Here is an 18686-nt window from a genome sequence, read left to right as displayed (position 1 = left end):
GGATTTGAAAAGCCGAAATGCCGACCTTTCTGATCAACAAGCTCAGTCTTAGCCACTGAGCCACCATGTCCCCTATTGACCATAGCACTAGCTTAAACAAACACTTTCCGCGTAGGCCAAATCCTAGGAATTCAGGCTCGTATCAGAAAATGTTTCATAAAATTTGCCAAATTTCCCTGGGAATAAAGGATCTCAAATTTTGAATGCATTGTGTAAAAATTCAAAAATTGTCCTTTGTTGCACTGTTATAGGAACAAAGGTTCTAGTAGCATATAGATGTCATTTTTCACTTTAAGGCATCATGAAATGTTCTTTCCAGTCTCCTATGCTTGCTGTCCAAAAACAAGCCACACCAATCCGCTTTCCCGCTTTCTATTTCTTGATTATCTAATCCACAAGATTTCAAATGGTTCTCCCCAAAAAAGTTTTTCCAGCTCATTTTATCTAGTGAGGAGCCCTTGACAAGCATCATATAATCCCAGACTGTTTTCCAAAATAAAAGTTTCTGGGGCTATAATTATTAATGTGTTTCTAGTAAATCTTCTTGCATATTTTTAATAGGAAAAAAAGTTGAGGAAAAATACAGGGAAGATATGAAAGGTAATAATGTCCGGAACCCCTGTAAAAATTCTGTACTTGATCCAGAGTTCACTGTGGAATGCAAATCTTGTCTGGAAGCATTTCCATTTGCTTTCCAAAGGACTTCAGGCAACGTTCAAATGTAAATACTTTAACTGTGGTAGAGTCTCACTTGTCTTTTAAATCTCTGGCTGGGAAACAGGTTGGATGTTCCTGGAAGATGGTATCTGCTTTTTTTCTATTCTTAAACTGAAAAACTCCTGTAAGCTTCAAAACAACCTGACATTTTGTGAAAAAGTGTTAGTACAAATCAATATTCAAATCTAACTTGGGCCAATAAAATCAGGCGGTTTAGAACCTGCTTGTGAGGTTACCTTAAGGGTAGTTAATGATTTCCCCATTCCAGTTCCATAAATGAACAACAGGGCTAATATATCAAGAAGCCAAGATGGGGTGAAGGTAAATCTAAACAAATGAATAATAAACATTAATAAAAATACCTAGTTACAGAAACCTAGGTCCTTTATCTAATCTTAGATCTAAACACAGGCTTTCCTCTGATTGATTGGTCAAGGAGCATTAATTCCTTTTTACATTTTCTTGTTATAGTGGATTCCACAATTCCTAAGATGTTTTATTTGAACTGGAGGTTGTCCTAAGAATATGACCAGTAGCTTAACGGTTGTTTGAAGTTACAACAGATGCCTCCCCCCCCCCCCGCCAAATCTTGGGTTAGACTGGCCACACACACAGTTTTGGAATTACCGTAAAATTGTGACATACACACAGACATACACACACACACACACGCACACACAAGGTTGGATTTTGGATGCTTGGCAACTGACTTTATGACTGCTTGAAGCATCCCTCAATCACATGACAATCATTTTTAATTTTTTTTTGCTGATTTCTGATGTTTACTTCCAGTTTCCGACAAAAAATGCCCATCAGGTAAAAGTAAACTTTGCAAGTAAACAGAATTGTGAGTCTAGCTTCTTACACAAAAAAAAGTTTCAGCTATTGTGAGATAGAAATGATGTCAAAAAAAGTAGCACCAAAGAGTCATCTGAAGCTGATGAGGTGTGAGCCACCTGTTCATCTGTGCAAACATATCTCTGTGCAGAAAAGCACCAACAAGACATACCTCTGTGCAAAAAGTGCAAAAGAGGTGCATGCTTTGGAGAGAAGATTTTAAATCCTTCCTCTTGTTGCCTTTTTCTCTACCCTTCTATTAATCAGCACTTCTTCTCTTTTTTACAGTACTTCCTTTTCACCCGGGACATCCAGTTAAAGAAAGCAGTTGACAAATACATGAGTCTTTGGAGTGCAAGGCTTTACCGTAGAAATGAAATGAAAAGAAACCACAAGCAGAAGCAAAGGTCATAAGTAGAGGCATCCAATTCTTGACTCCTAAGAGGTCCTTATTAATTTCTATACCACATAGCACTCTCTCTGCATGGGCCAACCGGACTCTGCCTGTAGATAATGCTGACGTTCCCCACTACAGGGTTAGAGGCAAGAAAGCCGGCAAGGCACAGCATCAGGAACAGAAGATAATAGCTGGTTGTCTTTTTCCATTAAGAGATTATCCCAAAGGTGCTTTTTCAGAAGGCAACTGGACTTCCTTGTTTTTTCTTTGAAGACATTTCACTTCTCATCCAAGGAGCTTCTTCAGCTCTGACTGGATGGTGGGAAATGAAAGGATTTATATTCCTGGCAGACAGCTGGTCATTTGCATTCTTTTAGAAAATCATTGAAGTGATCCTGAGGACACAAACAAATCTCCAAGTGGCTTAATGACTCCTTAAAAGACTGCAAATAACCAACTGTCTGCAAGGAATATAAATCCACCATCCAGTCAGAGCTGAAGAAGCTCCTTGGACGAGAAGCGAAACATCTTAAAAAAAAAACAAAAACAAGAAAGTACAAGTTGCCTTGTGAAAAAGCACCTTTGGGACAACCATGACCTGGATAACTGAGAATCCCCATAGACTCTAAGACCTTATTTCCTGTTTTCTTTCCTCAGATTTAGAATGGAAGGTAATTATCACTAGGGAAAGAAATAGAAAGAAAAAAGACCTTTAGCACTCATGATAGATTAGGAGCCAAAGATGCACAGCTTAAAATCAGAAGTTACTCTTTTGCTCAGTCAGGAATTGGTTATCATTAGCAAATATGATTAAAAGACATGCTTTTGTGAGCTACAGTTCACTTCATCAGTTGCACTGATAGAGTTTCCACTAACCTGAATTTCATGAAGACCTTTCTTGGCATAATATGGGTTTTTTTACAAATGAAATCCATTCAGGATCAATATGCATCTTCAACTCACAATCATTCATTTAGTAATCATTCAAAGTTACGACAGTGCTAAAAAGTTCCAGTCCTTCCACTTATGCCCTCTCCTTGCACTTATGACCAATACTCACACTTACGACTATCACACCAGTCCCATTGTCATGTTGCACTTACCACTGGTTACGGCATCTTAAGGTTGCAGTTTGCGCCCAAACGCCCATTCAGAAGAACAGGTTTACGCTTACAACCACAGTGGATTCACTTAAGGACCATGGATTCACTTAATGATCATAAAATCTGGTCCAACTTGATTTACAATTACAGTGACTTAACAGTAGAAATACAAATTCCAATTGTGGTTGCAGGTTGAGGATTACACTTCTATTTGAACATAATTTGGGTTCCTTTGTGATACAATCTATAACTATGTATTTTATGTTATGCATTTAAGTGTGTTTTTCTGAAAAGGGTCTTTAGGTTTCACCAGGTTGCCAAAAGGTCCATGGCACAAAAAGGCTAAAAACTCTTAACAGATGTGGACTCACATTCTTCAATGTGGATCACCTCAATACTTTGGAATAGCAATATATTCAGAGAGTATCAGACAGGGAAAAATACAGTGTAAATGGTCCATTTGATTGATCATAAGTTTGCCAGCTTGTAAGTTAAACATTACTGGTGAATTTATGTGGTTGGTACTTTTTTCTACAAACTAAACAGGAATAACAGAAGTAGCAGAGAAACTGAAATAAATTCGTTTTCTTTCATTTTCTTGCTTGTTAATGCCAAGATTATTAAAAAAAAAAGGCAGACACATAGTTTGGTTTGCTCTTGCTTTCAGCAGTCTATTTTATTAAATAAAAGGAAAAGCCAGCATTGCAAGTGGTGAGAGGCACAGGTTTACAATTGGGTGTGGAATGTCAGGCCACTGTCTGCTAGTAAGTGGACACAGAGATCATCTAGCTGTTCACTTTGAGCCACAGTGAACTGTTCTTTCCAGTCACCAACAGTGCCTGAAGGAAAGTAAATAATGCAGAGTATAAAATACAGCAATAATAGTTAACTGATTAGATTGATTAGCAACTTTAATTTAGTTTAGTTTACTTTATTATCATTGCACATTGTACAACGAAATTAAACGCCATCTTCAGTGTACATTATAACTATAAAAATAAAACACAAACACACATCCTTCACATTCTATACAATTGAATTGAAAACCTGATATTGCATTAATATTGCACTATACAGTAGAATTCAGTATAGTTACTGCCCTGGGATAGAAGCTGTTTTTCAGCCTATTCGTCCTTGTTTTTATTATCCTGCCAGATGGTAATAGTTCAACTTTAGCAACTTCAATTGCTAAAGCAGTGATCTTGTGAAATAGGATGCATACACACAAACATGCACATGCGCATGCACACACACACACACACACACACACACACAGTGAGAGACAGTAACACTGTATATATTCTAGTCATTAATATAAGCATTTTGTAGAATCTTGTAATAACTCTTAATATGAATTCACTTCTCGGAGAGTTAACTGTCCTGACATTTGGAATTATAAGTAAGAAAGTAAGCATATCTGAGCATGTAGAGAGATTTATGCTCACTCTGAAGCAACAGCCAACAATGATGATGCATTTAGTATTGAAGATAGCACCTCTGCAGGGATGTGCCATGGTGGCGCAGTGGTTAGAATGCAGTATTGCAGGCTACTTCTGCTGACTGCTGGTTGCAGTTCAAGTCTCACTGCCTCAAGATTGACTCAGCCTTCTATCCTCATGAGGTTGGTAAAAAGAGGTCCCAGATTGTTGGGGGCAACATGCTGACTTTGTAAATCACTTAGAGATGGCTATAAAGCACTGTGAAGCAGTATATAAATCTAAATGCTATTGCTACTCTATTAATGGCCCTTTTCTAAATATAAACGTAAAGGCATTTGTTTTAATTATTGCATTTAACAGAACACGGGGGCCAGAATCAAATTCACTCTCTCAATATTACCTTTTCTCATGAATGGAGAAATGTCTTGGTCTAAAATGAAATTAGGTATGGTGCTGTAATTAGCCATTGGATTTGTCTTCATGCTCTCAAACTTTGTATGTTGCACAATCTCATCCACAATTGCTCCTGAGAGCTCTGATCCCAGGAATTGGGCAACCTTCTGGACTTCTTGGGCTGGATCCTATGAAGTTAGACAGAAAAATAAGACTGTGAGTAAAATTCTTCAGTTTGTGCAGGATTCAAAGGCTAACTTTAAAATACCATTGCACTTTTTTTTTTTTTGCTCATCTTTAATCACTGCTTGGAATACTGGTTCTAGGTAATTGACAAATCCTAGTGTAGAATAAAAGGATTAAAATCCATCTAAAAATTATAAAACAGTTCTTTTATGACTGGGAAAAATAAACATCTTAAGTCCTTTCTTAAATTGTAAGTCTAATCTCCAATAACACGCTTTGTAGTTTAGGTATTATCATGCAAAATATAGAATAAGGCTTCCGGTTTGCTCGGAGGGTCGTTTTAAGTGCTCCGGAGACGTCAGGGAAGACTCTGAACGGTCCCTGAAGCCTTCGGAACGCTTAAAGCAACCCTCCGAGCAAACCGGAAGTGACGTCAGGGAAGTCTCCGGACGGTCCCTGAAGCCTCTGGAGGCCCTCTGGGAGGGCGGGGGAGGCTCTTTTTGCCCTCTCCAGGCTCTTATAAAGCCTCTGGAGCCTGGGGAGGGCAAAAAATGGCTTTTTAAAAGGTGAACTCAGCTGGCCAGCGCATGCATTTTTTGCATGTGCGCTGGCCAGCTGACAGGGCAGCGCCTCGCGTGCCCTGACAAATGGCTCCATTTGCCATAGGTTCGCCATCACTGGAATAAGCTGTTGAGGTGCCACATAATCCTTCACGGCACTTGCAAAAAGTGTCCCACGAAAATTTAAGAGGCCTAGGAACTCTGTCTGGGATAGATGTAGTAGGGTAGCCATGTTAGTCTATGGTGGTTAAATATCACTGAGAAAATGTAATATCATTGTCCAGTTTGGGCTCTAGGTTATTTAAAATTGTGTGAATTGTGTATAGGTGATAACTAGTGATGTTTTGTTTTGTATTTTTGTACTTTAATACATCCTCCCAGGGAATTGATGCAGCTGCTTTGATTTCCTATACTCTTCACATCCACACCAACAGAATCTACATGTCCAGTTCCTTCCCCTCCTGCCTCACCCCAACCTAAATAAATCTCATCTCTGGGGAATTCTGAGAGTTGAAGCCCACACTTCTTCCAGTTGTCAAGGTTGAAGAACATTGGGCTAGCCACTCAATGCATCTGATAAAGTAAGCTATAGCTTATAAAAGCTTGACTTTTATATAAAATGTGTTACTTGGAATTTTTGCTACCTTCTGATTTCTCTGGTGCCCTAAGTAATCTGGGCCCAAGCCGTGCAAAGTTTCCTACATGGTAGAAATTACTTGAATTTACCCTGGAAAGCAACTGCAACTCTTTCAATACCAGAAGCAGTGTATCCTTTTGCTGCCACATTCTGGACTAATGATAATTTCCAGAATGTCTTTAGGAACACACCCCACCCCACCCTAACAAAGATAAAACAGTATTTCAGTCATCTAGATATCTGATAAGCAATGTAGGTGTTCCCAATTGCCCAATCTCAAACCTCTAAGAATAGATACCACTGGTTTATAAAGTAATGCCAATTCAAAGAACCTCCTCACCATCAATATAATGTGACAATCAGCAATCAGTGTGAAATCCAGGAACTACCCTAATTCATCAGGAGGGGGGGGGGGGAGAGAGCGAAAGAGAGAAACACATGGAGGCCAAACATGAGGAAAGTATATTACTCCGGGGCAGAGGTCTCCAAACTTGGCCATTTTAACACTAGTGGACTTCATATCCCATGATTCCGCTGCTGGCAGAGGAATTCTGGAAGTTGAAGTCCACAAGTCTTAAAGTTTGGAGACCCCTGGTCTAGGGCCTAGAGATCCAGTAGGCCTTGCCTAGGTTATTTCATTATCATAAAGAACAAGAAGATATAGGCTAAAATCAGGCTTGAGGATACTATTTGTTTATGCATCATACCTATTGTCCAGATTTTGTAATATTAGCTGAATCCAATCAAATTAGTACTGGCACAGAATACCCGCATTTTCAGCAGGAGTATTGAGATGAGGTCCTTCTTATAAAACAAGGGAAAGGGCCGACAAAGTTAAACTAAGATTTATAAAGAAAAGAGCTCTGAGTTTAAATAACATCCCTACATAAACAATCGCCCTCAGTACTTAATGCTCTGATTATAATTCTCATTAAAAGTGTGGTCAGCGCGGCTGACCATACTTGTAAGTGGATCACAAGCTTCCTAACAGACAGGAAGCAGCAGGTAAAGCTAGGCAAAATCGCATCAGATACCTGTACAATTAGCACAGGAGTTCCCCCTAGGCTGTGTGTTCTTTCCACTTCTCTCTATATACTAATGACAGCATCTCAAAAGATCCCTCTGTTAAAGTACTGAAGTTTGCAGATGATATAACAGTGGTTGGTCTCGAGACAACAACGAATCTGCATACAGATGGGAGGTTAAACAACTAGCCCTGTGGTGCAGCAGCAACAATCTTGGACTAAACACATCCAAAACCATAGAAATGGTGGTAGGTTTTAGGAGAAACCCTCCTATACTACCCCCTCTTACAATACTAGACAACACAGTATCAACAGCAGAGGCCTTCAGGTTTCTAGATTCTATCATATCTCAAGACTTAAAATGCACACCTAACATCAAAAACGTCATCAAAAAAGCACCAAAAAGAATGTTCTTTCTGCACCAACTCAGAAAGCTCAAATTGCCCCAGGAGCTGCTGATTCAGTTCTACAGAGGAATGATTGAGTCTTTCATCTACACCTCTATAACATGTCTGGTTTGGCTCTGCAACCAAATGAGACAAAAACAGACTTCAACAGATAATTAGAATGGCAGAAAAAACAATTGCTACCCACCTGCCTTCCATTGAGGATCTGTATACTGCAGGAGTCAAAAAGAGGGCTGCGAAAATATCTACAGACCCCTCAAATCCTGGACATAAATTGTTTCAACTTCTACCCTCAAAATGACATTATAGAGCATTGCTCACTAACTAGACACAAGGTCAATTTTTCCCTGCATGCTATCACTCTGCTAAACAACTAATTCCCACAACACTATCAAGCTATTTACTAAGACTGTATTACTATTGCTCTTCTCATCCTTCCTATTACCTATCTCCTTTCTACTTTCTACTTATGACTATAACCAGAGGTGGTTTGCTGCTGATTCGGCCCAGATCAGGCAAACCAGTAGTAGCGGTGGTGGGAGGCTGTGCCCACCCACCCAGATGCTTCTGTGTATGCACACACACAAGCACAGGAGCAAACCGGTAGGAAAAAAAATAGAAACCCACCAATGACTATAACCTTGTTGTTTGTGTCTTTATAATTCATATTGTTTTGTTTAGTTTCCTAGTATGATTTTGATTGCTTATTTAGTATCCTATAACTATCACTAAGTGTTGTATCTTATGATTCATGATGAATGTATTTATGATGATTACCCTACTTCCCTGAAAATAGAACCTCCCCGGATAATAAGTCCAATCGGGCTTTTGAGCGCATATGCTGAAATAAACCCTCCCCTGAAAAAAAGCCCTCCCTGAAAATTTGCAACCATGAGGTGATCACACTCGCTGCCTCCTGCACCTCAAAAATAATAAGACACCCCCCTCCCAAAAAAAAAAATAAGACCAAGTGCGTATTTCGGGGTCAAAAGAATTTCTTATTTTCTTATTTTCGGGAAAACATGGTATGATCATGATTGTCACTTATATCTTTTATGTACAGTGAGAGTTTATGCACTGAAGACAAATTCTTGTGTGTCCAATCACACTTGGCCAATAAAGAATTCTATTCTATTCTATTCCAATAATGGGATATAAAAAGGATGAATTAGCTGGGGTAATTCAAATATTGCTGGGAAGTTGTTGATCTGCCATCAATAATCCACTGAACTGCTACCATGAGCTATTTGTCAAAAGATCTGATTTTAGAACTTTCAAAAGAGATTGATGAATTTCTTGTCAGAATTGACTATAAAGAATAAAGATAAATACTGAGATGTACATATGAGATGGAATTGTGATACGTTTATGTCTGTGTGCTGCATAGGTGTAGAGTCCAAAAACAAACCACCTACCTTCTTTATGTCTTCATAGAAGACATATAGAATTGGGTGGCGATTTTTAGCTTTCCACCAACCTTGAACATGGTCAAACCAGGAGCCCCAGGCAACTGCAAAAATAAAATAAAAAGAAATTAGAGGAATTAAATTCAGCATACATTTCCTTCCATCTCTTAGTAGAGGTTGATAAATCGGGAGCCTGCTGTGATCCAGCCACTGAACCAATATCCACTTTCCCTTCCCCCCCCCCTTTTCTTTATGCCAATTCACTGTTCCTTTTCTTCTGTTGCTTGTCTCCTATCTCCTTATCTAGCAGTAACATTAGTTGTTTCTCTTTAACTTTTAAAAGAATTGGACATGTGGCCAAGTCCAGCGAAGCTGTTGTCACTTTTGACCTTCTTCATTTCTCTAGGATCTCCAGGAGAGAGAGGAAAATGTAGCAGGGAAAAGGACAGGATCCTTGATCGTTTTGTAACACACACACACATACGTGTGCAAATATATGCATTCTGAACTGGAGACACTCTAAACTGGAGGGGAATCATGGACTCCAAAACATTTGGGGGGCACCTGCCTGGGGAAGCTGATGATTGGTAGACAGAAAATCAGTCAGACAGACAGCTGCTTATTTTCAGAATGGGAAGAAAAACATTGAAAGATTTGCAAGCTCACCCAGAGCACAATTAATTGTATCTTGCTGGCATTCTAGCACTTCTAATATTTACTCACCATTTCCAGCAACAAATTTCTCCAGAAACTCATCCCAGTTTCCAGATTCTGGCATCAATTTGCTAATCCGATGGAAGTGGAAATAAGAAACTGCATTGTCCTTGATGTTTCTGGCCACGTAAATAATCTGGGCAAATAAAGCATTGAGGATGAAAACCAAGGAATTCTAGCTCCTAAGCTTTTCTATACATATAACACACACAAATATATATATGGTGGCTCAGTGGCTAAGACGCTGAGCTTGACGATCAGAAAGGTCAGCAGTTTGGCGGTTCGAATCCCTAGCGCTGCGTAACAGAGAGAGCTCCTGTTACTTGTCCCAGATTCTGCCAGCCTAGCAATTCAAAAGCATGTAAAAATGCAAGTAGAAAAATAGGAACCACCTTTGGTGGGAAGGTAACAGTGTTCTGTGCGCCTTCGGCATTTAGTTATGCTAGCCACATGACCACGGAGATGTCTTTTGACAGTGCTGGCTCTTCGGCTTTGAAACGGAGATGAGCACCGCCCCCTAGAGTTGGGAACGACTAGTACATATGTGCTAGGAGTACATACATGCATGCATGCTTGCATACATACATACATACATACATACATGATATACATCAATATAAATATTTTCACTTTCTATTGAAGAGGCACAATTTTCTATTCAACTGCAAATCTATCAGATGGTACAAACTTCTGGTTTGCATTTCATGACTTTGGTGGTCAAAATACCTTGATGGGTTTTGTCTAATACTTTGCTGAAAAACTACGATCATTCCTGCCTTGTGCTACAGGGAAAGAATTGGGCCAAACAAGCTTCCTTCCCCCACTCCATCTGCATGGACCAAATTATCTTGAAGATGGGGACAAAACTTTTACATCACATCATCCAGTTTCAGAAAGGAAGCAACAACTATGAAGTATCTTTTCCCAAGGAAGACTGCATTAGCAAGCACTCCAGCTGGCTATAATAGAAGTGCTTTGTTTGATTTTGATAGCCTTGTGTCAACAACACCCCCCTTTTCAGGAAAGGTAGAAGAGTTGCCCTCTCCTGAAAATGTAGGTATCGTCATAGTTGGGAGGAAGAGGTAAAGCAAGCAGCTTTACTTGAGGCATGGCAAGAAGGAGGAAAGAGCAGATTCTTGGTCAGCCCGATTCAACCTCTGGGTTAAAGATTATCATCCCTGATCTCCTAAACTAATAAAGACATAAAATGCCAACTTATTGATGGCAGATCTACACCGACATCTACTGATTGTGGCAAACTTACAAGCTGGGTCATGGGCAAACTTTCTCCTTAATTGTATCCATTCTGGGTTTTACAAACTTAGCTTGCAGGACTGCAGTTCAAACAAAGTTAAATGCACAATTAGCTATGACAGGGATTTTTTCCCCCAACCAGAATAGAAAACCATGTGCCTCTAATGCAGCGCACACTATCGGCATTCCTAGATAGCAACTCTGACGGTGATAGAAAATGCCCAAAATTCTAACTGCTCTAGAATTTCCAAAAATGAGAAATTTTCTTCTCCTTATGCCAGAGGTGGGGAACCAAGGCCTTCAACTTGTGGACTTCAACTCCCAGAATTCTTGAGCTAGCATGGCTGGCTCAGGAATTCTGGGAGCTGAAGTTCACAAGTCATAAAAGGGCCATTGTTCCCCACCTCTGCCTTATGCCATCTCTATTTCCAAAGCAAAGGGTATTCATATGCATAACTTCACTTGAAAAGTTGACCCTTAACCCTAGCCTCAAGAATCCCCACTCTCCCAGTTTATAGTTCATACACAATATGAGGATCAAGTAAACCAGGTTTATTCTCTGCTGGGGTGGCTTGCAATCCCAGAGGTTTAGAGTGTGGCAAAGCCCAATGTATCTTCCAAGACTTATCCAAGTCCTTTCCTCCCATCAGGTCTGAATATATCAGTCAGGAGTCCTTACCTTGCAGTTCTGCTCCCAGAAGGAAGAGGGTAGGAGATGAATTGGCAGGTGAGTTTTGAGTGTCCGTGGAGAGGGCATAGCCTCTGCTTCTTCAAAGCCTGAAAAGTTAGAATGGTATCTTCAGATTTCTGCACTTCCCATTTGCTCACAATCTCTCAGGAGCCAATTGTTTTCCTCACCTGTACGGATGGGTTTTGGGGGGCACATCTCTATGAATGGCATCCGTTCATAGATGGGAGCCCGAGCACATTTCTGAGGATCCCCTTCCTGGTGGATCATGTCTACTATTTCTTGCATCCACGTTGTTCCTGGGAAGGAAAGAGGCAAGAGATAGAATGGTGTAGAGTAGATTAGAATGGAATAGAATAGAATTCTTTATTGACCAAGAATGATTGGTTACACAAGGAATTTGTCTTTGGTGCCTATGCTCTCAGTGTATATAAAAAGACAAGATATGTTTGTCAAGAATCATAAGGTACAACACTTAATGATAGTCATAGGGTACAGATAAACTATCAGGAAACAATAACAATATAAATCGTAAGGATACAAACAACAAGTTACAGTCCTGCAGTCATAAGTGGGAGGAGATGGGTGGTAGGAACTATGGGAAGATTAATAGTAATAGTAATGCAGCCTTAGTAAGTAGTTTGACCATGGTGAGAGAATTACTTGTTTAGCAGAGTGCTGGTGCTTGGGGAAAAAGCTGCTCTTGTGTCTAGTTGTCTCGGTGTCCAACAAGTTACGGAGGAAACCCAGTGGCTCTCATTCTCCCTCCATTTCTATACCCTTCTGTGCCTATATTCCATGTCTCCTTTAATCATACTTACCTGCTTTGGGATACGTGCAAATGACAAGGTCATCTGGTCGAGCCTTAAAGCCCCTTATAGCATCCCATTGCTCCACTGTGGTCTCAGGTAGAGGAACTCCTTCAAGCTCCACCAACTGTAAGCGTTTGAGGGATGCAGGATCCATAGCTTCTAGTCCTGTCTGAACGTCCATCTTCTGATGGGAAAAAGGGAAAATATTAATTTTAGCTCCACCACCAGCCTCAGACACCAGTCCCCTTGGTCTGTTCCCTTGGGTGCCATCAGTTAGCGCTAGAGTCATAGCACCTACCAACTCTCCCCTTAATCTCTCAGGCAGTCTGATGTCCTCCTTTGACTTGAGCCTCTCGTCCTGAAGTGATCTGTGGGTGTGCCAGCAGGAATGCAGGGCGTGTGCTTCTTCTCACACAATGTTTAAGCCAGGGTTTTCCAACGAGGTCTCTGACTCTGAAGGAGTTAAACCTGCCATGGGTCTGAGTAAGCCTCTTCTGGGCTTCTTCTGTGTTGCAATTTGAAATATATATCTTAAATATCCTTGTTTTTCTCTTTGGAAGACATGCCTACCTTGGATTAGGAGCACAGTCCTAAGCATTTTATTCTGAAATACATGGCATGGTTTCTAGAACTGCGGATATAATGTTTTCTGAAGCGAGATCTGATTGGGGCTGAAGTCCAGAGCTCTGCTTGCCTCCCCCTCCTCTGCCCCAAATGCCATAGAGCCACAATTTAAGAGTTGTCAAATGAGGTGCACAGTTTCAGATGAACACCAGATGGCAGGAAAGCAATGTGGAAAATTTCCTGCCATAAAGTGGGTATCCAAATTTTTGCAGGGCAGGTCTGGTAGCCTATGCCATTTTGCCCCTTTCCTGTCATATCCCATGCTGCATCACCTTTTAGGTTTATAAAACAAGGGAAGGGGGAAGGGAAAAAGAAAGGAAAGGAAAGAAAATCCCTGTCAGTTCTTACCTCAAATACCTATGATTTCCTCCCCGCCCACTCCTAGTGTTTCTCCTGCAAGTGCAGGGTTCACTTTTTCCCAATCAAGCGAACGTCAATCTATTGCAACAGGAATTGACCAAGTGGTTTGTCACCCAAGCCTGACATTGTGCACTGAGAGAGCGACTGATTGGCCCAAAATCACCCAATCCCTTTTCATGCCTACAGTGGGACTAGAACATAGATTCTTCCAGTTTCTAACCTGGAGCTGTGACCCTTGATCATGTAATTTACAGCTGTCAGTCATAAAGTTCTCTGTGCTGCTTGGGGAATCCAAGCATGGGTTAACTTTGCCCATTAGCCTAGAGACTGAGTTATATAATTGTTGACCACGCCTCCTCTGACTGGATGGTTCAGTTTTTTTACTCAGTCTAGCCTAAAGTCTTAAAACAATTTGCTCTAGGACTTTTAGACAAATTATCTCATACTTCAGGATTCCTCATTGCATTATCTGACTACTCTGGAAAATAGCGAAAGCGATTTATCTAATTGACTGAGTCTAGCGGGCGACAGTTCGCTGTCAGCCTCAAGACCTTTCGGCGCATATAGCAATTTCCCTAGGGCTCTAGTGGCTGGGAGGGAAATCTATCCCTGTAGATGACTTGATGAGTCTGGCTTCCCTTCCCTTTGAGTAGCACCTGAGAGTAGGTTCACCGCTCTCCACTCGCTGGTGACCGTGGTTGAGAGTCGGTTTGCCGCTCTCGCGCTGGTGGGAGAGTGCACGACCCACTAGCGCTAGCATGGTCTATCCCTGAATGGTTTCGTCCCTGGTAGCAGCCACAGCAATCTTGTTGCGCTGGGGCAGCACCGCGATTTCGGACCACTGGAGGACCCTGGCAAGGACAGTAGCCGCTTGGAACCGTTGGTTTGAAATTCGCACCAATCTTCCTGACAGCTTTGAAATTTCATGCCGTTCTTGTTGGCGCCCGCCATTTTGGGGACAGTTTGGCTTCGCACTGACGAGCAGCCGGAAGGGGGCGTGCCTTACAGTTCACGCCTAAATTGTGGCGGCACGGCAACGGCTTTCCTTTGAGAGTCCCTTCGCCATACACAGCCGTCGTTGCAGCAGACAGAGGCAGCTTCGCTATTCGTAGCAGCGCATTTCCTCTGTATTTAATTGCAAGGTTGAGCCTTTCAATTCTTCCGTGCTTACAATAGCGGATCAGTCCATCTCCGGAGGCAGCACTGGGGCTTCTAATTCGCCCCCGCTCCCCTCCAATACCGCGGAGGCCAGCAGTAGGGCAAGCAGGGCCACTACCAGGGCCTCTAGCCAGCGAGTTCGTGCTTTGTCAGCGGCGCCGGACAGGGCTGCTAAATGCAAGGACAAGTCCAAGCCTTTGGCCAAGGCCACTGTGGCCACAGGTAGGTCGCCTGCCATACTATTTTCCCAAGGGTCTTCCCCAGTCTCATCCTTACACCTGACAGGGACCCACGGTTGGTCTCCTGATCTTCCCTTACCCCAGAGGATGGCAACCGAGGAGGAGGAATTGGGGACCCATTCTCCCCCTGGCCTATTGGAAATCAGTCCAGCCTAGGCTCAGGTGCCTCTGCGCACAAGGCCCATGGCCACCTTCACACCCACGGCTGCAGGGCTCAGAGCTCAGGAAGGCCCTCATTTTGGCCTTATCCCCGAGCTTCATCAAATGATATCATCTGCCATTTCACAGGGTGTTGATGCAGAGTTGCATCGCTGGGCCCAATTGTCCAGGCCAACAGCCTTGCCTAGGGACCTGCCCACTCCCCAGGCAGAACCTCCATCGCCCCTGCCCTCGGCCTATAGCGAGGACTCGCTCTTAGGCGAGGAGGGGGGAGTGGCAGACATAGAATTTTCTGATGACGAGGGCCTGGCACAGGACAAACCTTCATCTTCAGGTTTGTTTCATCCAGCATTGTTTAAGTCCCTCCTATATAAGGTGAAGGCCACTACCTGCATGGGGGGCACTACCACCCAGGCTAGCACAGTGGTAGGGCTTGACTCCACTGAACGCCTATTTGCGGAACAGGTACAGGAGCAGGAAGTCATTCCTTTTCTGAAACTGTTCCTTGACGTCGTCCAGAAACGATGGACGCAACCAACTGCTATTCCCCCCCTTAGTAACGGAGACAGGAAACTTTATACTTCCACGCCAGTGCTGGATGGCATCCTTCAGTTCCCCATGGTTGATCCACCAGTGGCAGCCTTGGTTTCTCCAGCCTTAATCCCATCTGAGATTTCAGAAGACCGTAAAGCCGAATTAGTCATCTGCAAGACCCACCAGGCTGCTGCCTGGGCCTTAAGGGCCGCTACGGCAGCCTCATTCTTTAACAGGACCTCCCTGGTCTGGCTTAGGCAGCTCTAGGGCCAGCTGACCCCAGATGACATGCGCCTCCACCAGGATGTCAACAAACTGGTGGCGGCGCTAGAATTCTTTTCTGATGCTACTCTCAACGCGGCCAAATTCGCGTCTCGAGCGGTAGCCTCCAATGTGGCATCCTGCCTCCTCCTTTGACTTCGCCATTGGCAGGCAGACCTTCATTCTAAATGGCTCCTTTCATCCACCCCCTTCAAGGGTGGACCCCTGTTTGGTGCTGCGCTAGACCCTATCTTAATTGAGACAAGGGACAAGCGCAAGATGCTCCCGTCAACCAACAGACGCATGGACAGGAGGCAGCAATCTTACAATAGGAGGCAGCAGTGATGTGCGGTGAGGTTTATGACTGGTGAGGCACTGACACAGTGCTGGGTTTCAAATATTTTTAGACTTGTGGACTTCAACTCCCAGAATTCCACAGCCAGGCATGCTCAGTTCCAATTTAAAGCGACAGCATTTGTTTTTCTCCTTTGCTCCTTCTTTCTTTTTCTTTTTCTTCTCCTTCCCCTCCTTCCTCCCTCTCTCCCTTCCTCCCCCTCTCTCAAACACACACACACACACACACACACAAAAGTTGGATTGGACTATCTCTCCTATCCCTTCCCTCTCTCACTCACTCTCAAACAAACCCCCCCCACACACAAAAGTTGGATTGGATACCTTTTCCAGTGGCTTAAAAGCAGCTCCTCTGCCATCCCCCCCATTCCCCTGCTGCCTTTCCCAAACACCTCCACCATTGCAAATGCAGCCTGCTGTCTGGGTGGGAAATGCCTGGAACACAATAAAGCCCACCCACCACCTCCTGCTGGCAGGCTGGGGTGAGAGGAGAGTCAGAGAAGCCGGAGGGGAGCCGATCTGAGCCTTCCAAAAGAAAGAGGCTGGGGGGAAGTGTGTGTACTACAGTATGGCTCTTTGCCTGGCTTCCTGCCTCCTCCTGTGGTCTCCTCAGTGCTCGCTTGTGCTCCCCCTCCCCAAGTGTAGTTTGATTGCAGGCAGAGCCACGTTGCCTTTTCAAACTTGTAATCAGTGAAGCTGGGCTACATTTTTATATAGTTTTATCCAGCTGTGTGTGTGAGAGAGAGAAATGAATGGGGGCCTGGGGAGGAAGTCACTACACTTGGGGAGGGAGAGCACCAGTGAGGAGACCACAGGAGGAGGCAGGAAGCCAGGCAAAGAGCCATGCTATAGCACACACACTGGCCCCACAACGTGGCTCTGCCTCCAATCAAACTACTCTTGGGGAGGGAGAGCACAAGCGAGCCAGGGTCCTTCCCTCCAGCCTTTGCCCAAAGCCCTGCACAGCACCAGGAGGATGAAGTTTGAATTCCTCCCCCTCCCTCCAACCCACACGTACCTTTTCCAGCTTTTTTTAACAGTTAAGCAGAGTCATCCACGGTGAGGCAGTAACTAGCTCAGCTTTTTCCTTTTACTTTTTTTTTCATGATGAGAGTGGTGAGGCTGTGCCTCACTTGCCTCACCTGACTGCACGTCACTGGGAGGCAGCCTTTTTGTGCTGGGGATTTTGCGTACAATGCAGATCCTTATGTCCCCCAGTACAATAGACCCTACACACAGCCACAGGCCCAGGCCCAGGCCCGCTCCGGTGCCAGGGACAGGGACCGTCAGCAGACCCAAAATCAATCTCAGGGCCGGTGGCCATTTCGTGGAGCATACAACCGGTCCTTTTGAAGTGGCTCACAAGGGGTGGGGCCTATTGGTGGGCGGTTAACAGCCTTCACTCACCAATGGGCACAGTGGTCTATCCGGAGGCACAAATGAACCAACGCGTTGATTCAGGCTGCGGGTCTTACAGAGGGTGCTCTCAACACCTGGGGCACTTGACCAGCCTAGCTGCCGCCCTTGACTTCATTACTTTGGCATGTCCCATGCTTGGATTCCCCAAGCAGCGCACAGGAGAACGACCGTTGACTTACCTAAACGGTCCTTCTATGTGTGCTGTGAGGGGAATCCAAACCCGCCCTCTGCTTCGGCTGGTCTGGGGAGTAACGTAACACCTCGTTTCACCAGTATGGCTACCGCCCTTGACTCTGGACCCTGGCCCAAATTACCTATCTCAATGACTATTGCCTTTGTGACAATTGTTTCACCTCTTGCTTCTGCTCAGACTTCATACAAAACTGAACCATCCAGTCAGAGGAGGCGTGGTCAACAATTACATAACTCAGTCTAGGCTAATGGACAAAGTTAACCCATGCTTGGATTCCCCTCGCAGCACACATAGTTCAGGTAAATCAACGGTCGTTTTAAACCCTATGAAGATTTAATTTCTGTTAACTTGAACCAGAATACAAGTTTGCTCCAAACATTTAACAGACTAAATCCAATTTTAATCAATTTTTGATTAAAAACAAATCCAAGAATGGGACTTTATTATAAATGAAAAAGCAAAAACATTCCTAACTCTGTCAGGACAAGCTGCTGGTATTTAAAAGTAAGAGCAAACCCCACTCCCTCCTAGCACTGATAATGTTACCAAATTTGGTAATGAAATGTCTGCAAGAAAACCACCAAGCTCAAGAAAGCATCAAGGACCCCATAGTTTTCAACTCTGAGCTACAAATATTCTCTTCGATAGTAATTCACAGGCAGATTACCAGCAGACAAGTGGACAGGTTAAGGTATGACTATGGTGGAGCCCAGAGTGACGTCTATCAAACGGGAGGCGGTGTGAGTGACTTAACCAAGGCAACCTATGACTTACCAAGCAAGCCTTCCCTGAAGGCTTCCCCATTGACCT

General features: G+C 43.4%; 2 protein-coding genes across 4 annotated transcripts in view; one reads left to right on the top strand and one right to left on the bottom strand.

Moving 5' to 3' along the window:
* Window positions 1–3709: 3709 nt before the first annotated feature.
* On the bottom strand, window positions 3710–18058 carry LOC309401757 (sulfotransferase 1C2-like). 2 transcript variants are annotated; one of them, XM_081970981.1, is made up of 8 exons: window positions 18004–18058; window positions 12585–12761; window positions 11934–12062; window positions 11755–11852; window positions 9831–9957; window positions 9117–9211; window positions 4894–5074; window positions 3710–3893 (listed from the first exon to the last, which is right to left on the bottom strand). In XM_081970981.1, the coding sequence occupies exons 2-8, from the start codon at window positions 12754–12756 to the stop codon at window positions 3781–3783; spliced, it is 915 nt and encodes a 304-aa protein (XP_081827107.1). In that variant the 5' UTR covers window positions 12757–12761; window positions 18004–18058; the 3' UTR covers window positions 3710–3780. The 2 variants fall into 2 exon arrangements, with proteins under 2 accessions (XP_081827107.1, XP_081827106.1); XM_081970980.1 differs by lacking the exon at window positions 18004–18058 and adding an exon at window positions 12874–13297 and having other exon boundaries at window positions 12585–12759.
* The window catches only part of LOC309401758 (sulfotransferase 1C4-like), a 38430-nt gene continuing 24724 nt past the window's right edge, over window positions 4981–18686 (top strand). For both annotated transcript variants that reach the window (XM_081970983.1, XM_081970982.1), the window contains exons 1-3: window positions 4981–5102; window positions 6014–6213; window positions 11726–11802. The gene's annotated coding sequence lies outside the window, so the exon portion shown is untranslated. The remainder of the gene's footprint in view (window positions 5103–6013; window positions 6214–11725; window positions 11803–18686) is intronic.

This window comes from Natrix helvetica (assembly GCF_964273705.1).
Source record: "Natrix helvetica genome assembly, chromosome: Z".
NCBI classification, from domain to species: Eukaryota; Metazoa; Chordata; class Lepidosauria; order Squamata; family Natricidae; genus Natrix; species Natrix helvetica.
This window is presented reverse-complemented; position numbering and strand designations above follow the sequence as displayed.